Source organism: Pyrgilauda ruficollis, unplaced genomic scaffold (assembly GCF_017590135.1).
Source record: "Pyrgilauda ruficollis isolate IOZ18807 unplaced genomic scaffold, ASM1759013v1 scaffold8, whole genome shotgun sequence".
Taxonomy (NCBI): Eukaryota; Metazoa; Chordata; class Aves; order Passeriformes; family Passeridae; genus Pyrgilauda; species Pyrgilauda ruficollis.
Genome location: NW_024529932.1, coordinates 10,642,152 through 10,660,946, shown reverse-complemented (window position 1 = coordinate 10,660,946; position 18,795 = coordinate 10,642,152). Strand labels below are relative to the sequence as shown.

Sequence of the window (18,795 nt, the reverse complement as noted above, 5' to 3'; positions counted from 1 at the left end):
CAGTTTTGTTTCTTCTTTTTCACTGTGTATGATTTTCCTCTACCGAAGGAGAAAATCAAGCAGGATATAGTGAAAGGAAATAAAAGCACTATTAAATGTATTTCTAAATGGCATATTATATATATATATATATATATATATATAGTCTGCTGGTTTTTTGGTTTTTTTTTCCATACTGTATGCAAGTGCACTAAAAAAGGAATAAAGTGCTGATGCAACATGGAATTTTTTGTAATGGAAATAGCTTCATTTTTCAGGCCCTCTTATTACAGATCAATGTATGAAAAAAGGAAATATCAGCTTTAAAAGAGGAAATAAAATGTAAGTCACAGTAGCTACAAAATTTAAAATTTTTGGTATGTAACTAAAATGCTCTGTTCCTTTGATAGATCTGGGGAATTTTAGCGGTCGGACAAGAAGTGCTGTATCTGTACGTGAAGGCCAAGGAGTTGTTCTGATGTGCTCCCCTCCACTTCATTCTCCAGGTACAGTAGGCTGAAGCCTGTATTCATGCTCCTCCTTTACAGTTTCCTCATTATTGGATGGCCAGGATTTTAGATACAATATGTATTTGATTGTGAAACTTCAAAGATGAGATATCCACCATTCTTCTGACAGTTTTTGGAGCACCAAAGCACTAATTTAAGCTCATATATTGCAAATGCCAATGAATAACAGCAGAGTTTCTGTTACAAGAGTGTCTAATTCCTGGTACAAAACTTGAATGTAACAATAGTCTCCATGCCATCAACAGTGAATATGCTGCCTTGAGGTCACAAAAGATTGCTTATAGTGTTTAGAAGCTTTCAGAAATTACTCCAAATTACAATGTCATGGTACTTTGGTTGAATATAAATTTTATTTTCTTTTTGTTAGTAGCAACATGATTTAGTTAGTTCCTTTCACTGTAAAACTTAGTTTCGTAAATCTGCATGATTGCTGAAAGTCAGAATTACCATAAATTCTATGAAATTCCTGTGGATTCCCACATGAAAACATCAGTATTCCAGAAAGGTTACTTTTTTACTTTTCAAATTGAAGCTCCTGCAAAATCTGTAGACAGCTGGGTACATCCTTATATTTGCATGCCATAAAATACCTGGAGCCACCATGCTAGACAGAATAACTTGTTTTTCAGTAGATGCAGTAGAGCCTATCCTTTTCTTCTCTGGGAAATGGTGTCTGTACTGAGGGGATTTTTCTACTCCAAATTTTGGGCCTGAAGAAAAATAACATTGCAACTGGAAGATCTGCAGAAAATAAAATCTCCTCTGAGTTTCTGTTAGGGAAATGTGTTCAGTATCTATTTATACTGCAAGGATTGTTATTACTGTATTACAGTTATCAATGCCATCTCTCTGCTTTTCTCTCTTCTGAGCAGATTCTCTTGTTGTGGTTGCCTGTACAATCTCTTTCTGAGTTTGACACTGCAGTCTATATGATGCAATTGAGTACATGATGTTAAGGATTGATAGTGATAAGTAAACTGAGAGGGAAAAGATGTAGACAGGAAAAGTGAGCGATGGTTTCAGCAGTGCAGCTGAATTTCATTTCCCCAAACAAGCTGACATTGAAGGGATAGATGGGCATTAATCAAGAGTAAAATTGTCATACACCTTTTAACAGCTGCCATTCCACAAAATACACCTTTATATATCATCAAAATATTTCGAATTCTCTTCCTGAAATTATGCTTCTGAGTATTATTTAGTCAGATTTAAACACTACTGTTACACTGATGTTGCCTTTGATGGTGAAATCCAGTATCTTTAATTTTCATCACCGGGACAGCAAAACCCCTGCTGTGCAAACTGCAGTGCTCAGAAACAGCATCCAGTTGTTTTAATTTATATTGTTTGAGTACCAGTAGGCTATGCCAACAGGAAGAATTACTTCCAGAAAAATATTTTTGTCCTCTGTTGGCATAATTTTTTCACCATAGCTAAGCCAGAAAAGGTTCTACAGAGTGGTAGAGTAATCAACAAAAGCTGAAAAATTGCACTGATATGCAGATGCAAACTCAAACTTCTGTCAATAGGAAGGGGACTTGGCCTCCCTTCCTTTTGTTCATTACATAATGAAAGTAATGCAGTTCTTCATCCAAAGGATTGTCAAGCCCTGGAACAGGCTGCTCAGGGAAGTGGTGGAGTCACAGTTACTGGAGGTATTTGAAAAGTGTGTAGATGTGGCTATTAAGGACACGGTTTATTGATGGAACTAGTGCTGGTTTACTGCTTGGACTTAATGATCTTAGAGGTCTTTTCCAACCTAAATGAATCTGTGATTCTATCACAGCCAATTTGCTTCCAGCTTCTTACTTGCAAAGTACTGGGGGCCAGTAAGTTCTTGTGGTACAGCAGTAGGACTGCAAGTGGTCTTAATACAATGGCTGGAGTCTCCCTGGAAGGAGGAGAGCTACCTCCACAGGCCTGGTGATGTTTCAAAAACAAGTCATCCCACAAAGCCCTGGCAATAAAATACAAGACATTAATGAAAGTTGACTGTCAGATCAGAATCCATTTGCAAAAAATAATTCTGGACCAAACCTGAAATTTCAGAGGGAAATGTATGAATTTAATTCTGAAATTAAACAACAAATATGAAACTTCCAGGTGAAAAGGTCTTTTGCCAAGCAGAGGTACTTCAAGGATTTGTGTGCAGGAACATCTAAAATTTTTTTTAACCATTCAGTTTTTCAGTACTCCATTTTAGTTTTTGTGTCTTGATTTGCAAAGATGGTTTATCTTCTAAATGGACCTAAGAAATTTTGAACAATAAAATCACAAACTTTCAAGTGGATCTTAAAATGTTACAGTGGATAGATCTAAGCTAAAGGCTATTCAGAGCCTGTTTGCAATGTGTGAACATCTCAAATTAACAAGACCATGAGTTGTTGGAGTGTTTTTGATGATAGAGAATTTTTTGTGGATGAACACTGCAAGCTTTGTGATATTGATTTATTCATATTGATCAGCACCTTTAGAAATAATTTTCAATTACTTATCACAGGAGATAAATCCATGATACAATATCAAGCCAAATAATTCTCCACAACCTCGTAAGCAATTTGTCCTTCAACAGAATCCCATTCCTCAATCTCTCCAGTCAATAACTGCATATGAGCTTGCCCAAGAACTTCAGCTTGAGCCCTTTTAGACACTGTGGGAAAAGAAATATGACTTAGTGAAAGAACGTTGTATTGAGAGAGATATAGATTTATTAACCTGTTTTCAGATGGAAGATAAAGTAAATACTTTTGATTAAATAGTACCTACATTCCATTCTTACAGAATATAATTTTAGAAAAAAGTCTGAAAGCCTTTACAAAGCACCACTGACTGAAAAAAATACTACACTAATTTCTTTTGACAAGATTTTAATCAGAGAGGCAGTTTCATATGCATATAGACTTGATTTCTGTTTATTTATGCTGTGATATATTATCAAGAGGTAATGCATTAAACATACAAACATACACAAACTTGTGATGTATTTATATTATTCATATAGACTTTCACTGGATTGTTGTCCAAATATTTTACAGGGAAAACAAGCGGAAATGTAGGGTGGGAAGCACACCTGAAATAGATTCTGAATATTGCAGTGCAGATTCAGATGAGAGAATTATCTCTTTAGTTTAATAAATTAGTTTTTTAATTTATTGTCATCTTTGCTGAGTAATAGCAAGGCAACAAACTGAAGGAGATTTTTTGGAGAGACATTATCCACTCCTTCAAAATGGTGCAGGAAAATATATTCAACGAAAAGATTTTTCTGCCAATTCTTTATGTCAAACAGCCACCAAGAGATTGTCACCTCCTGCTTTTCCTGAACCATTGCTCATAAAAAATGCTGCCGCTTACTTCCTTGGGAGTGCTGTATCATTTTGATGTGCCTACTCCAGAAGCTTTCCCACTAGCACTGTTTTTGTTGCTAATCCTTAACTTGCCCCTTGTGAAATATATTAAATGTGGATAACTTGATCGTTCATAAACATAACACTTTATCTTTTTTTTTTTTCCAGAAACACAATATCTAATTCTTCCCAATTATTTCTTTTCTCCGAGAGGGGTTTCCTAGGCAGTTAACTCTTAGTTGTCCTTGCTAAGCAAGAGTTACATTAATTACCGACTGCTTAAATAACAGACTTTGTTTGATGTTTCCAATTTAAAATGCTTCTACTGCTTTCTTTCCATAAACAGGATTATGGTTTTTCATTGTGGCATTCTAAATGATGTAAATATAGGGTTTTATTCAGTCATTTAATCATCTTAATTACAAGGTTTACCATAGCAAGATTAAAAATGAATGGAAGTTTTCATCCAGATTTACATGTTTCCCACAGAATTAATACTTTCAGCTGAGCTTTTTAAGGCTTTTATTCAAGGCTTTCAGTAAGAGCTTAATGGAGAACGACGATTCCCATTGTTAGAATGAGTAGAGCTCTGATGCACACAGGGGAAGGCAGATGTGTGCTCCATCCTGCCTCAGAGGGATGCTGCCGTCTGGAGGGATCTCTGCTACATAATCTATCTGCAGCATGTGACATCTGTACAGATGTTAAACTCTAATTTTTTTTTTAATCTCTTTCTAAAGGGTAAAGCTGATCTTATAAAGTTTGGAAACTATGTTGTTAGCTGCATCTTTTATACCTCCCCTTTACTGTTATAAAACTGTACTTTTCATGAGAAAAGTTTCATCAAAGTTCATTAACGCCAGTGCCACGGGGATCACGGTCCTTCCCATCCATGTCTAGATGTCTGCATACTGCGCTGCTAAACAGGAAAGACGCTCAAAAATTCCTGCTACCGTGTGCTAGAAACTTTTGCCTTGTTCAACTGTTACCTACACAGTTTTCTTGGTCCTCATATTAATTGGAGAAATTCATACAAAATAAAGTTTTTGTTAAGTCATTCTAAGCTCCTATTTATGCGTACTTCAGATATATTCAGACATCCACCTTGGAAGTAAACACAAACCTATCACTTCTTACTGTTCAGGGTCTGCTAAAGTAACATAAAAGCTGCATTTGCATTAAATCTGCAGTTTTGGACTGCAGCCTCACTGCTAGTTGAAAACCAAATCCAACTGAAGTGCAACATAGCCTTAGAACTCCCCTGGTTTGAACACTGCACAAATTATATATAAAAATAATAAGGCTATAAATCACCTCATTCAGGTAGAGAATGGTTAGTAAACTTCTCCAGGCAAATTAGTTATGATAACAAGATGGTTATATTTGGGCTGGACTGCTCTTAGTGTGCTCATTACCTTGTTTACAGGCAATTGACTCAATATCTACATGCAGGACTCAGCAAATTCTGTTCTGAAGGGGTCCATGCACTCTCTGGATCGCAATTTGCTAAGCTGATTTTGGGAACACAATTCTCAGATGTCTATCTATATGTAGCTGAAGGTCACAAAGTTTTTTTAAGGTTGTGTTGTTATTTTAAAATTAAGTCCCAGGATCCAGACACCCAAGAGTGGCATTTCAGTCCACAACACCAGAAATCTTCTGCCCTATATGTAAATTACCAGTTTCTTCGAGATCACAGGAAGCCTTCAGTATCTTAGATTTCTGATGCTCCAGCCCTCTAGGCATGAGTGGAGGCACTTCATCACGTTAACCTCTCAGTAGAGGTGAGATTTTCCTGACCGTGGCTTATACTGTATTAAAAAATAGTATGTACTAAGCAGTAAAGTAACATCCAGATTCTTTTCTATTATATGGTTTGGGTTTTTTGGGGCTTTTTTCAAATTTGAATTTTTAAATCTGCTTTAGCATGGAAAGCTAAATATTTTTCTTCCAGGAGAGGCCAGTATGTTGGCAAAAGTGAGATCTCTCCTTTTGCCTTGAGACCAGGGCAGAATTGCTTTGCTGGTACTTATCAAAGCACTGGAAACTCACAGTTTACCAAAACAGCTGGACAGGTCATGCCTCTAACCATGACTCTCCCATAAGCTAAACAGAACTTATTAATCACTCAGTACCTTCTCTTATTTTGTAGAGGTCTCTATGCATGAAGCTGGTGTTGGCAAGTTGAATATTTCACATTCACTGTAAAGAATTATCATCTCTTCCTAACTGCTAGGCTTGCTGAGAACTTTGAACTGTCCAATACTCCAGTATACTTCCCCTTCTACTAACAAAAGTGAGGTTGAGAGGAACACTGATGTTTGATGGTTGAGGGGTTTTTGTGGTTGTTGTTATTGTTTTCTCCTTAAAACTTATACTCCCGTTATAATGGAAGTCAAGTCGTAGTATCCTAGACTTCACCAGCTGTTGAACTGCACTAAGGGGATCTATATGGACACTATAGAATACTCAGTTCTGTTTTGTTTTGCTATAATTGCATGCCATAGTCTGTTCTTCACTCATTTTAATTCCTAGTAGGAGCCTGATGCTGGGAATCAGAAATAGGCCACTTAAGTAACAGTAGTATCAAATAATTGCTTACTGCACAGGATGGAAAGGTTTTAATAAACACTTATGTCACATATAGAATACAAGATGACAACTTTCTCATCTCTACTTTGAGTGTCTATAACTTATAAATTATCTACACAGAATGTTTTAAAACCTCTGTTTGAGAGTTCTGTGTATGAGACTGAGTTAGATCATGAGTTCAAGGGCTCCTGCATTTGCCTATTAGACTTACAGCTTTGTGATGATTTCACTTCTATGAATAAGTTGAATAAACCTTAAATTTTGCTTTTCAGTAATGAGAGAATAAAAAGCATTAGAGAACAAGTTCAGAGTATCTTAACCTTTATATTCCTATCCTAATTCTGTGTTAACTTCATAGGATCATCTTATTTCATAACACATCACATATATGCTTGGAAGAATCATAAAGGTGTTTCACTCTTGCATAATCTACTTTGTCACTTTTGCTAGACTGTTTTTGAAACTTTTATGTCTAGTAATGAAAATTTGAAAATGGGCGTTATCATTAAATGGAATGTCCATGGCCCCTGACATTGCTCAACATAAGAATCTGTTTTCTTTATTTGTGCAACTGATTGATGACCATGCCTCTAGTTTTCATTACGGAATGAAAAATTGCAATTAACTTTTTTTCTTCTATGGTCTTTTCACTACTCAATACATGACCACTAATTTTGCTGTTGACTTCCCTGAAGCACATTTTAAGGTTTCCTTCCTCTGTCTTGTTGAAGGCATTAATCCGAGGATATGAAATTTAAGAGTTTGGGAATTACAAAATTTTCTGTAGGGCAGCTTTTTAACATCCTATATTTGCCAGAGTGGAGTTACTCCCAGTCTGTTGGCAATATGTTGTTATTAGATTTTAATTGCATTTTAATGATTGCACGTGCCCCAAATTCTAGACAATGTCTTCATAGTAGGTGTATGGATAAATAAGTCTAGGTTTTCTCTCATTTTTTGTTTGCTTGGGTTTCTTATGTTGTTGTTGTACTTTTGGTGGGATTTTCTGGGTTTGGATTTGTTTTGTTGGGTTTTTTTTGTAATTTCAAGTGTAATAAATGAACGAAAATGCATTACTGGTCCAACTGTAGTAAATTCTTCCAAGGAACTTGTAAGTATTCAAAAAACCCACAAAAAAAAACAAAACCAGAAAAAAACCCACAAAATTTTCCAGATATTACCACTGTTGAAAAATCTTCCCCACCCTCTCAAAAATGCTGGTAATTCTTTCAAATAATACACTAAATTACACTAGAAACTGCAAGTTATATGTCCCCACACCCACTGGATCACTCACTAGAGCTGTTTGTCCCCTCAGGGACTATGAAAACATAGTGAGAAGAAGATGGTTGACCTTGCCCAATTAAGGTAGCACACAACAATGGATGATGGGGGCAGCCCTGGCAGGGCTCTGCTTAAGGGATGTGTGCTGTAGTTTCACAGTCACAGTGTTGTCTATATATTACCCCAGCTGACAGCTCAGGAGAAACATAGTGAAAGGAGATACCAAGAAAAGAGGGAGGAAGCATGAGAGATTAATTAATTTTAAAAATATGTGGAGTGTTCTGGCCCTCAGGCTCATGCACTATTGCCTCTCAGGCACCAGCTGTACATAACTATTTGTCTACATCTTGACAAATAGGACAATGATGAAAAGTTTCTGTAGTGGGCAAGCTCCTCTTCCCTCAAGAAAAGTTACTAGCCTGTTACTGGTATGTCCCAAGCAATTAGACATAACTAACAGAAACCTCTTAGTTTAGGGTTAAACCAGACAGCATTGTCCTGCCAGGTTTAACAGAAATGGATGCTCATGGCATCACATCCACTTTTCCTCAGCTTGTTGAAAAGATACCAACTAAAGTGTTGCACAAATGCTTTCTGTGGCAATGGTTACACAATTTGTAAAAGAGCAGCAGCCCAAGGTTCACAGATTTAAGACTGATGTCACATACAGCAGCTACAATCTCAGAGGTGCAGGGCTCTCCCAGAACTAACCCACTCATAGTAACCTTCCCATTAGAATTCATTCACTGTTTAGATCCGATGTTTTACTAAGCTGATGCCCGGAAAAATACATTTCACTAACATGTCAGTAAGCTCATTTTGTTTAAGTTAGAAAATTCCTAATTAATCCTAATTACCTCTCCATATCACAGAAAACAATAGAGAGAGAATGCACACGTTAATCTGTGTAACTAAGGAGAAGAAGCCAGAAAAACAATGCTGATCAGACAGCTGAAACAAGAGGAAACAGAACGAGAAAGAAATGAGAAATTGTCTGTTTCGAAGGTTCTGGATTCTAGTTTTTTATCTCCATGACCATTGTGATGAAATCTTAAAGGTTGTAAAAAAAAGGATGAGAACAGGGGAGTTTTCAGAAAATGCAATTCTCACACTATGCATGATTAGCTAAATTCAGTGGTGATTCTGGTAGAGATGACTACTGTAAATGTTGGGAGACCAGTTTTGATTCAGAGGCAGAAGGCTTTGGGCAGAACAGATCTGAGTTCTGCCAGATTCCATTAATAAGTTTCTCTATATAATAAAGTCATTTATTCCTTATTTTGTAAGTATGAAAGTGAACTTACAAACATTTGAGGTGATACAAAGCTTAATGAGACATAGATTTTTTAAAGCCCGATTTAATCAGTTCAGGAAGATTGTTCCAAATAAATTAAGTGGTATGAATGGTGGGATACCTCATTTGCATTTTTCTTTTTCAAAGGCAAAACTATAAATTGTTCAGAAATATATATATATATATATATATATATATATATATATACACACATATATACATATATGGATCTATTATGAGTTTTTTTCCTATAATATAAAATTATAACTAGCATGAAGGTAGCTATAATTTAACATTAAATATGTTAAAGGCAATTGCTTGGATTTTTCAAGGAGAAAATTACTAGATAGGTATAAGCATAATATCATAAGAGTTCAGACAGCAATCTGATTATAGCCAGATCTGAATCCCTGTGCACACATACATTCTATATCTTCTGAAAACAAAATATGTTTTCCAGAGCAGTAATAGTGAAAAAGTGACTTTTTATGACCAAAATGCCATCTTTTTAACAATTTAATAATTAATATCACACTTAATTCTGATAATTTGATTGTCCATTGTATCTTTCGTGTTCTTATGCTCTGTTTCAATACTGTTAAAATAATTGTGATGGCTTCTTTAGCCAGTTGATATAGTTCCTGTTGTTTTGATGCTGCTGCCCCAGAGTGGAGAACCTGCACCCAGAAAATTTTACTTAGTTTATTGGTTTATTGAAGCATTAATTTGCATACTATTTTTCCTCTTTCAATAAGTGAGAAAATGTCCTGTAGGAGACTGCAGGGATAAAAACTCAGGAGTAGGAAAAGAGAATGGAAAGAAGGACTTAGGTAATACTGATAAAGTATTTGACAGCTTGGCTTTTCCTGCAGAACCACAAAGTCCTTTAGGAGTTTAGCAAGCTAGTTTCAATCCTGAAGGATCTGTTTTCAGCTTCTATCAAATACAAGAAGAAACAATACCTGTTTTCTACAGGATAGCAGTAGATGATCTATAAAGAAAACATCAAAGGAAGACTAAAATTGCCTTGATTTGCAGTCCAGATCTTGTGACTCTACAAGATGCAGATCTTTTGTTGCCTAGAATCAGAAGGAAAACTTTCCAAATAATATTAAAATTGATAACAAAAATGGCAGTTTTTAAATTAAAGCTTTCAGGTGCACAAAATATACTTATGTGTACACACAGGATTGAATTTTCACAGTTTTCTAAGTTTAACTAATTAGTGTATCTAGCAAGTACATCCAAAGGGAGAAGGGTTGTCCTGGTAACCCACCCTTGAACCTGCTCCATTGGGGTTCTTAGCCCTGTATCGTATTATGTCTCCCGACTGCTGGTGCAAAACTGGATGTTCTTGTTAGAAACTGTTTCCCTTGAAAATAAAACCAAACACAATTTCAAGAGTGTGACATAATGTGTGAGAAAGGATAACTACCATTCTAAATTGTAAGAAAGTGCTACAAGATATACAGCTATATATTAAAAATCTACAAAGCTACAAATATATGAAACAGTGAAAAATCTTCAGGCATCATGTCACAATTCTTTCCTATTCCTAAATGAAAATGGATTTCGAAAAACAGAATAAGACTTCTGAAAATTATGCACATAGTCAGCAGAAGAGAGTGAAGGACTGCCTGCTGTTTGCTTTATTTTATTAATGATATTTCCTTTAGAATAAACAAAAAGAACGGGAGAGTTGGACAAATACCTTCTTCCATTTGATAAATAAGTGTAATGGAACATATCATAGGTGTTTAAAATGTTTCACTTTGACTGCTATTGCTAAGGGTTTGAGGAAGGGGATACATAATCCTGTGATACTGGTCTAGGCTAAAAATAAGACAACAGAAGGCTACATATTATGTCTCAGTAACAATTATGTGACAAGTAGAAGATGGGTGGAAGCAGTTCACTGGGTTTCCAGCACTGCAGAACAGTGTGCACCGGGATGCAACAGTGTAATATCTGTATGTAGAAACAGGTAGGAGTTGCATTCTCAACTCTGTTACACTTTAAATGATTTATTGTTGCTGACGTTATTTGTCGTGATTTATTTGTACAACATGGTTGAACAGCAATATCAGCATTCTGGGGCAATTTGCTAATGTGACATGTTTCTTCCTCTTTGTCTGCACTTTATTTTTTAATTAAGGTGGAAAAAAAATCATCTGTCACCATCATTCTTAGTATCTAAAAAATTTATTTTGTGAACTATAAAATTGGTTTTATGCTATTCTCTGAGGCATATGTTCACCAGTTCCATTATGTTCAGAAAAATGTAATGGCCAATCCATTCCTTGGTACATTTTAGACTAGAAAATATACCAAGAAGCTGAGCACTAGACCTTTAACATCTGTGGGATTATGAGATTTATACTGCTATTTTATTGTTTGGGATTTTCTACATGCTTGAAAACCATATTCAGAAGGACAATGAGAGAACAGCTACCTGTCACCGATGATCATCCGCAAAGGTCCTAAGGATTCATTGGCTTTAAATTTTGTGTGTGTGTTTTGGCATTTCTTGTAGATGTAAAAAGAACTGGTGAGAAGAGGAACAAATATTAGAAGATAAAGGAATTATGTGTTAGTGGAGATATCCATTTGACTATGGCTTAATTCAGGACTGCTGGAAAGTCACTTCCTTTTACTACCTTAGGCTAAGAATACTATAGGACCAAAGAAGCAGGCCCAAGAAAGATTCATCAATCATATTGTGTCATGCCCATGGTGGAATTCACCAAGCACTGACCTGCAGATAGACCCAGAAAAAGCCTTTATATTTATATTAAAACACTTAATATCAAGAGAATATAAAGCAGAGAGGCAGTGGGCTATGTCTTAAGTTCAGTGTGTACAGTCATGCAAGGGTAACTCTACAGACTCCAAGTGCCCACGTTTTGACAGTACAATTCCTATGACAACAACTACATGTATAGACTGGTGAATTCTGCTAAAAAAGAGTGTTTTGAAGTATAAACTAGAACTCTACCTGCCTTTTATTTTCATTTTTATGCCCAGAAGCCTGAATTTAAATCTTGTTAAAGAAATCTTTCTGCTACTATTAATCCTACCTGGCACTAGGAATCAAGGTGACTGAGGCGTAAAGGGACAAATTTAAATTGCTTGCTTCTTGTAAGAACAAGAAAATGAACTGAAACATATATATAAGCTCCTTGAGAGACTGATACTATTATAATTGAAGTACTAGTGTGCATTTGTAGCCAAATTACAGAATTTGCTTGACAGAATTTCTTCTGATGAATAAGGAAAATTACACATTTTACATCTCAACTGAAAAAGAGTTAAGACAGACCAATATTTATAACTTTGAATGATCATCATCCAAACATTACTTCTGTTTTATTGTTTTGAAAAATGTCCTAGTTTGAAAAATGTCCCTGCATTATCTATTGGCATCATTGTAGTAGTCATAAAATGAAATTCTCGTGTAAAGCAGTCATTCCTTGTGTGCAGGACTCTGGGTTCACTACAAGTGACAAAGCTCTGGAGTAGGATTTTTCATCATACTCACCACTGTATCAAACTTAGAGAAGAACAGAGAGTGCTGAAGTGACTATCATCAGTGCCATTCAATTGTAGAGAAAATCAAGTGTCATAGCACAATTAGAGAACAAGAGAAACATAAAATGTGAATGAAAAAAAGGGAAAAAAAACCTTTGAACTCTGTTGAATGTTTTGCCAGAGAAAATAATTTCCACACATACTCTACACAGTGATGTTTACCTAGCATTAAACAGCATACTCATTATTTTCCAGTGACACACTTTTCATAGAAATGTAATAGTTAGTTAAGCATTACAACAGAATTTTTTTTCATTCAAATTATTAAGAAATAATCAACTTGTGTTGCAGATTCAACACATTTCCACCATTAAGAAAGTTCTAATAATAATAGCTATCCAAATCAATTTATCAGTGATGTTTTCTGCATATTTGCCTTTGACAAATCTTATATTTCCTGTAGGTCAGTGATTACAAATGCATAGGTTTCTTTTAATTGTTAAAATGGTCAGCAGCAGAGGACAAAGAATTCCACATCTGGTCCTCTTGATCATGCTGTGCAGTCAGTTTCATTCCCTTCAATGCACAGGAAGTTAATTTTGAGGTCATTCTAAATATTTTAGTCAACATGTTCTTTTATAAAATATGAATTTGAATTCTGGAAACATTACAGAAACTTTTCTCTCTTGGTCAATACAAAGAATTATGAAAATGGGTTAGTTTGACTGGATACACTTTCTTCCAATATTCTTAATTATATCTTACTTTTTAAATTGGATATTAATCAAATCTCATATCACCTATTGAACTATTTAATCTAAGATTGAAACAGATGAATTTTTAATGATGTGTATCATCTTGATTACCCTTTCTAATGATAGACCAAATTTAGTTATTCTCTTTGGAAATTATTAATCATAGCGTCTTATAGGTTGGAGAAGACCCTTAAGATCATCGAATCCAGCAGCCCTAAGCATCGTGGCTGTGTGTCTTCTAAATACCTGCAGGGTTTGTGATTTCAGCACTTCCCTGGAAAGCTTTTTCCAATGTTCCACAACATTTTTTGTGAAGATTTTCTAATACCCCTTTCAAATTTCCCCTGGCACAACCTGAGACCATTTCTTCTTATCATTTCAGTTTTTGCTTGAGGGAAGAGACTGACCCCCCACCTAGATACAATCTCCTTTCAGATAGTTTTAGAGACTGAGATGTCACCAAACTTTCTTTCTCCAGGCTGAACACCCCCAGCTCCCTCAGCTGCTCCTCACAGCACTTGTGCTCCAGACCCTTCCCCAGCTCCGTTGCCCTTCCCTGGACACGCTCCAGCCCCTCAATGTCTTTCCTGCAGTGAGGGGCCCAGAGCTGAGCACAGGATTGGAGCTGTGGCCTCAGCAGTGCTGAGTACAGGGGGACGGTCACTGCCCTGCTCCTGCTGGCTGTGGGTGTTTCAGTAGTTTTAATAATGATTCTCTAGTATTAATTATTTACATTATTTAATTTTATTGTTCTTTATCACCCTTTTTTTTCCTACTTTCCGCAGCAAATAATTGGCATTTGTATTATCTGGTGTGTTATAAACCATAGAACATCAATTTATATGGAGGATTCAGGATTTTTTTATATAAGTATTGATTTAAATTCCTAAAAAAATAGAAGATTATTAACTACACAGTGTGGTTTAAAATCTCTTAATTTCTCAAAAAAAATAATTTTTAAACTTTTTATGTAGCTTTTCTGCCTTGTGTTGAGAATTTTCTGTTTCTAGTGTTTGCCTTCGTCAAAAAATTCTTTCAAATATTATCAAAAATTTATTTGTTTCTCCCATCAGCTTTTTTTCCCATAAATTTCTGTAATTTAAACATCTTCTTTATTTACAAAAAGAACAATATATATTGATAAAATGACCTTAAAGTATGTCTAAACATTTCTTTACATGAGAAGGTTACTGAAAATGTATATAAAATTAAATTTTATTTTTTGGAAGTGTGTGTGACCTAGAGGAAAGGAAGGAATATTTAGCACGTGTGAATGACCCCTACAGAGGTTACAATTTCTACAGAGCACAGAATGAAAATCAAAAATGATCAGTGCATTGGAGAAATGGCTTACAAGGAATAACACTAAATTCATCAAAATTCAGATTGTTGTACTTATCAAAGATCAAATAAACAAATAGAATAAAAAGGAATAAATTATTAAATTACATTTTTCCTTAGAAAAATGTAATTAAAAAAAAAAAAAAGAGTACTTAGTAGAATGGATAATTCAGTAGTAGAATTCTAGGACATCCTGAGAGAGCTGCTACCTGTGGAGTATGAGTGACTCTTGCTCCACTGCTGAGTAGTGTTGATGTCCAACTTTGGGTCCTACATTATAAGATGTAGAAAAGCAGTAGAGATAAAAACAATAAAATTAAACAAAGGATTAAAATCAAGACTTCTGAAGTAAAGTTGAAGGGATTTGGCTGATCCAGCCTTTGAAACAGAAGTTTGATATGCACAGAGGAAATGGTATTCCACTGTAGCTGAAAAAGTTCAATATTGCTTTCCAGTGATGTGTTGTCAGTACTTCCAATATGGTATTTGGTACAGGCAATAAACAGTATTAAAAAAATATATAGACAAATATTAAAGAAAACTATCCAATTATCCAAGCAAAAAAAGGAATAGGTTATTGTGAAGATCTAAATTTAGGAATATAAATCACTGAATATTCTTTAAGAGTGGGCTGAGAATATCTGGTCTTGCCTGAGGGCAGAAGAAGGGCCTGAATAACGTGTGGTTTTAATAACAGTATTTTGACATGTTCTGGAAAAGGTTTCTTTTTTATTATGAAAATCATACCAATGACAATCAAATACAATCATGATAATCCAATATCTTTTCAAAGCAGTATATTTGTTTGTATGCTATGTGGTCTCTTTAAAGAGAGCATGTATGAGAAATACATTTCATCATTCTTTACATGTTTCAGTGATTGGCTACATTTCATACGTATTAAAGTACAAATGAGACTACATTTGTGTCTGTCTGCACTGGTAACAATACATATATTGTTTACATATTTGCATCCTCCAGAACAAGATGAATCCTGACAGTACACTTACATTTTCTAGAATATTTTTAGCTGTTAGTTTTGTGAGCGATTATAAAAAAAAAAAAATAATTGGAGGTTTATCACTGTAATTGAATCTGAAGAAAGACAAACATGTGATTGGTAGAATTGTGTTTCAGATAAGTGAGCAGTAAATACAAAGCCCCCAGAGAAGGAAATAAGCACTTTCATTTTTAACTGATAAATCGACAATATCTGTTTGTGGGTGTGTTACAATGCAACAAATAAATTATGTTAATTAAATATTTTCTTGGAGGATTCATGAGCACTGATAATAAACCATAGCAGCACAAAGAAATGCACCACAATTATTTATCTGGTTACTCTGGGAGGATGGAGGAACAACCCATTGTTATCATTCATTTTAGCTAAAATAAGCCTCTTTTCCCTCTTAATGTAAAGTGTTCCCCACCATTAGAGGATACTGCATATTGCACCCTTTTTCTCTGGATACTGTACAGAATATTGTGAGGAAAAAGTTCAAAGATGGGCTTAATATAAAATTAGGCTTTATATTTTCAGAAGGGAAGATGTAGGCCTATATATTTCCTTACAATTTATTTCATTCAAACAGAATAGTTGTAAATGTTAAAGAAAAGACATCTTGCAAAATTTCATTGAATAGATAGATAGATATATTTCAACATATTTAATATAGATATTGAATAATATATTTGAAATTTATATATATATATTTAATATATAATATATATAGTAAATTCAGCCTGTAATCTCGAGTTTACTTTTTGCTGTTTTGCTCATTGATTAACACGTAGCAATAAAAACTTCTTCAGATTTGCAAAAACTTCCAGATTATCTCAGATTTTGGCTGTCATCAGGTATCAATACCATTTATTCATCAAGTACTGCCATCTTGTGGAATTAGAGTAATCAAAGCACATTTTAAATGGACAAAGAGAAATATATTTTTCCAGTGATATCTCCCACTACATCACAAAATGAAGTCTAGAACTGGAATTATTTCTTGTACAAATATTATAACTCCACAGAAGTGCAATAATATCATGAGCATTTTGCATGCTTTGCCCTTGAATAGGCAAAATTTAGCCATGTTATGGACACTCAGGTTTTCAGTGACCTTAATAGAGTTTATATAACAACCTTCCTGTTATGTCTTTGCTTGCATCCAAAATACCACTTAGCTAACAGGACTGGTGAAAAGGCTGTCCAGAAACTTCATGTTAAAAGGATGAATGGAGCAATTTCTTAAGAGAAAAATCCCTGAAGCAAATCCCAGGCAGTAACAAACACAGGAGTGAATATTTGGTGTTATCTGAATGCTTCAGCACAGCTCTCTTTACAATACTTCAGGCATTATTTCATACTGACCCACAGTGACAGAAAGACTTTTGCATTACCATAGTACTGACATTTTCTGCATCAGAATATATCCAAAAGCACTAGGAAAAATGCTGATATGTCAGTATTCCAGCTTCATCCATTATGGGAAGTACATCACATTGTGACAGTTTAGGAATTAGTGTTGTTTAACAGAGAAAACAGAACGACAAAAATCATTTCAGAAATTATAGTAAGCAAGTTTTCACACTATAAATTAATTCTGTCAGGAAATAGTTGAGCTCTTCTTACTACTTCATCACCAAATGACCCAGATTTTCACCTATATAGCCTAGTAAAAAGTGCTTAATAAAATGCAGAAACAAATTGGACATTAGGAAGGCTACATAAGGAAGGCTTTCCAAATCATCTTCAGAAAAAATGTATAATGCAGTGTTTAGTTTTCTCTTTTGTCTTAAACTTATTTTTCCCTATTGAAAACAATTGCGTAGAGCATGGAAAAACCATTTACTAAGTTTTTTCTCAAAAGCAGATGACTTCATAAGGTCCATCATCTTCAGAAAAAAAGATAAATATTTCCTTAGAGACATCTTTCTGTAAGTAAGGTTGGTCATCCATAAAGGATCTATCAGTTTTGCAGTTACCAAAAGGACTTATATCATTTTTGCACCAAGACTTTACATATAAGAGAATTTATCAGCAGAAGACTATTTCAGCCTAACACATATCAATTTACAACTGTTCTACAATACATAATTTCTCTATCTTTTTATTCCCTGTTTCTGTTTGTGTTGATGCAAAGTGTCTGTGAAAAGTTTATTTTTATGTTGGCAGACAACTAATTTCCAGGAAGGGCTCTGCATCCTCTTTGTCATTTTGCTATTGATGTCACATTAAAAAAAAAAAAAAAAAAAAAAAAAAAAAAAAACCCCCAAAATTTGGTAAAAAGGCGGTTTTTTTTTTTTACTAAGTTTTTTCTCAAAAGCAGATGACTTCATAAGGTCCATATCTAATGCAATTACTTTCTGATTTTAAAGTTCTGGTTTGGTTTATTTAGATTTTGGTAGCATTGATTTTAGCTTAAAAATTTCTTGAAGGTCAACATTATTTATCTGTCAGGCTTGAGATGCACCTCTGGAGTTCAATATCCCATATATTGAAAAATAATGTAATGACAGTTGCATTTGTATTTGGCCAAATGACACTAGTTCTAAAATCTTGCAATAGAACCCATTATAGAAATATTCAGGCTTGAAATTCAGTAAAAACTGAAGTGAACTGCGTACAAATAGACCTCTTGTCATCCATTTGTTCTTCGGCTTCTTGTTCTAAAATCCTGAAAGTTCACTGTGCAGTTTACCATTTTGTATGAGTAGGATTTCAGATAATATTTAAATGCCTTTCTTCTTGCAGTTTACATGGGTTCCTGTGCTGAACTCCTGTAGAACTTGTGACATGTAACTACATCCCCTGTTGTTTCAGAATATATTATTGTGCATGGACAGTATAGATTACACACTTGTCTACAGAGACACAGCTATGTTTTAAATGTTGATTCTCCATTATTGTCTTTTTATTAGGTTTTTTTTTAATATGTCTTTGCCATCACGTGGGTATTGGCTTATGCTAAATACTGACAGTAGAAAAACAAACCAGCAAAACAAAACAAACCCCCAGATATTGTACTTGGACAGCCTTTGCTAGCAATTTTGTTTTTTACAAACTTTAACTTGTAATTTTGCTGGCATAAAAAGTAGAAACAGTCGGAGTCCAAGAATGTGAACAGCGATGCATGATTCATCCTCTT

The 18,795-nt window shown here is 34.7% G+C and overlaps 1 protein-coding gene across 1 annotated transcript in view; it reads left to right on the top strand.

Annotated features, from left to right (window-relative positions):
• The window catches only part of CNTN5 (contactin 5), a 231,939-nt gene that overhangs the window by 52,473 nt on the left and 160,671 nt on the right, over positions 1-18,795 (top strand). The window contains exon 5 of the mRNA XM_041487128.1: positions 390-485. Within this exon, the coding sequence (XP_041343062.1) occupies positions 390-485 (96 nt within the window). The remainder of the gene's footprint in view (positions 1-389; positions 486-18,795) is intronic.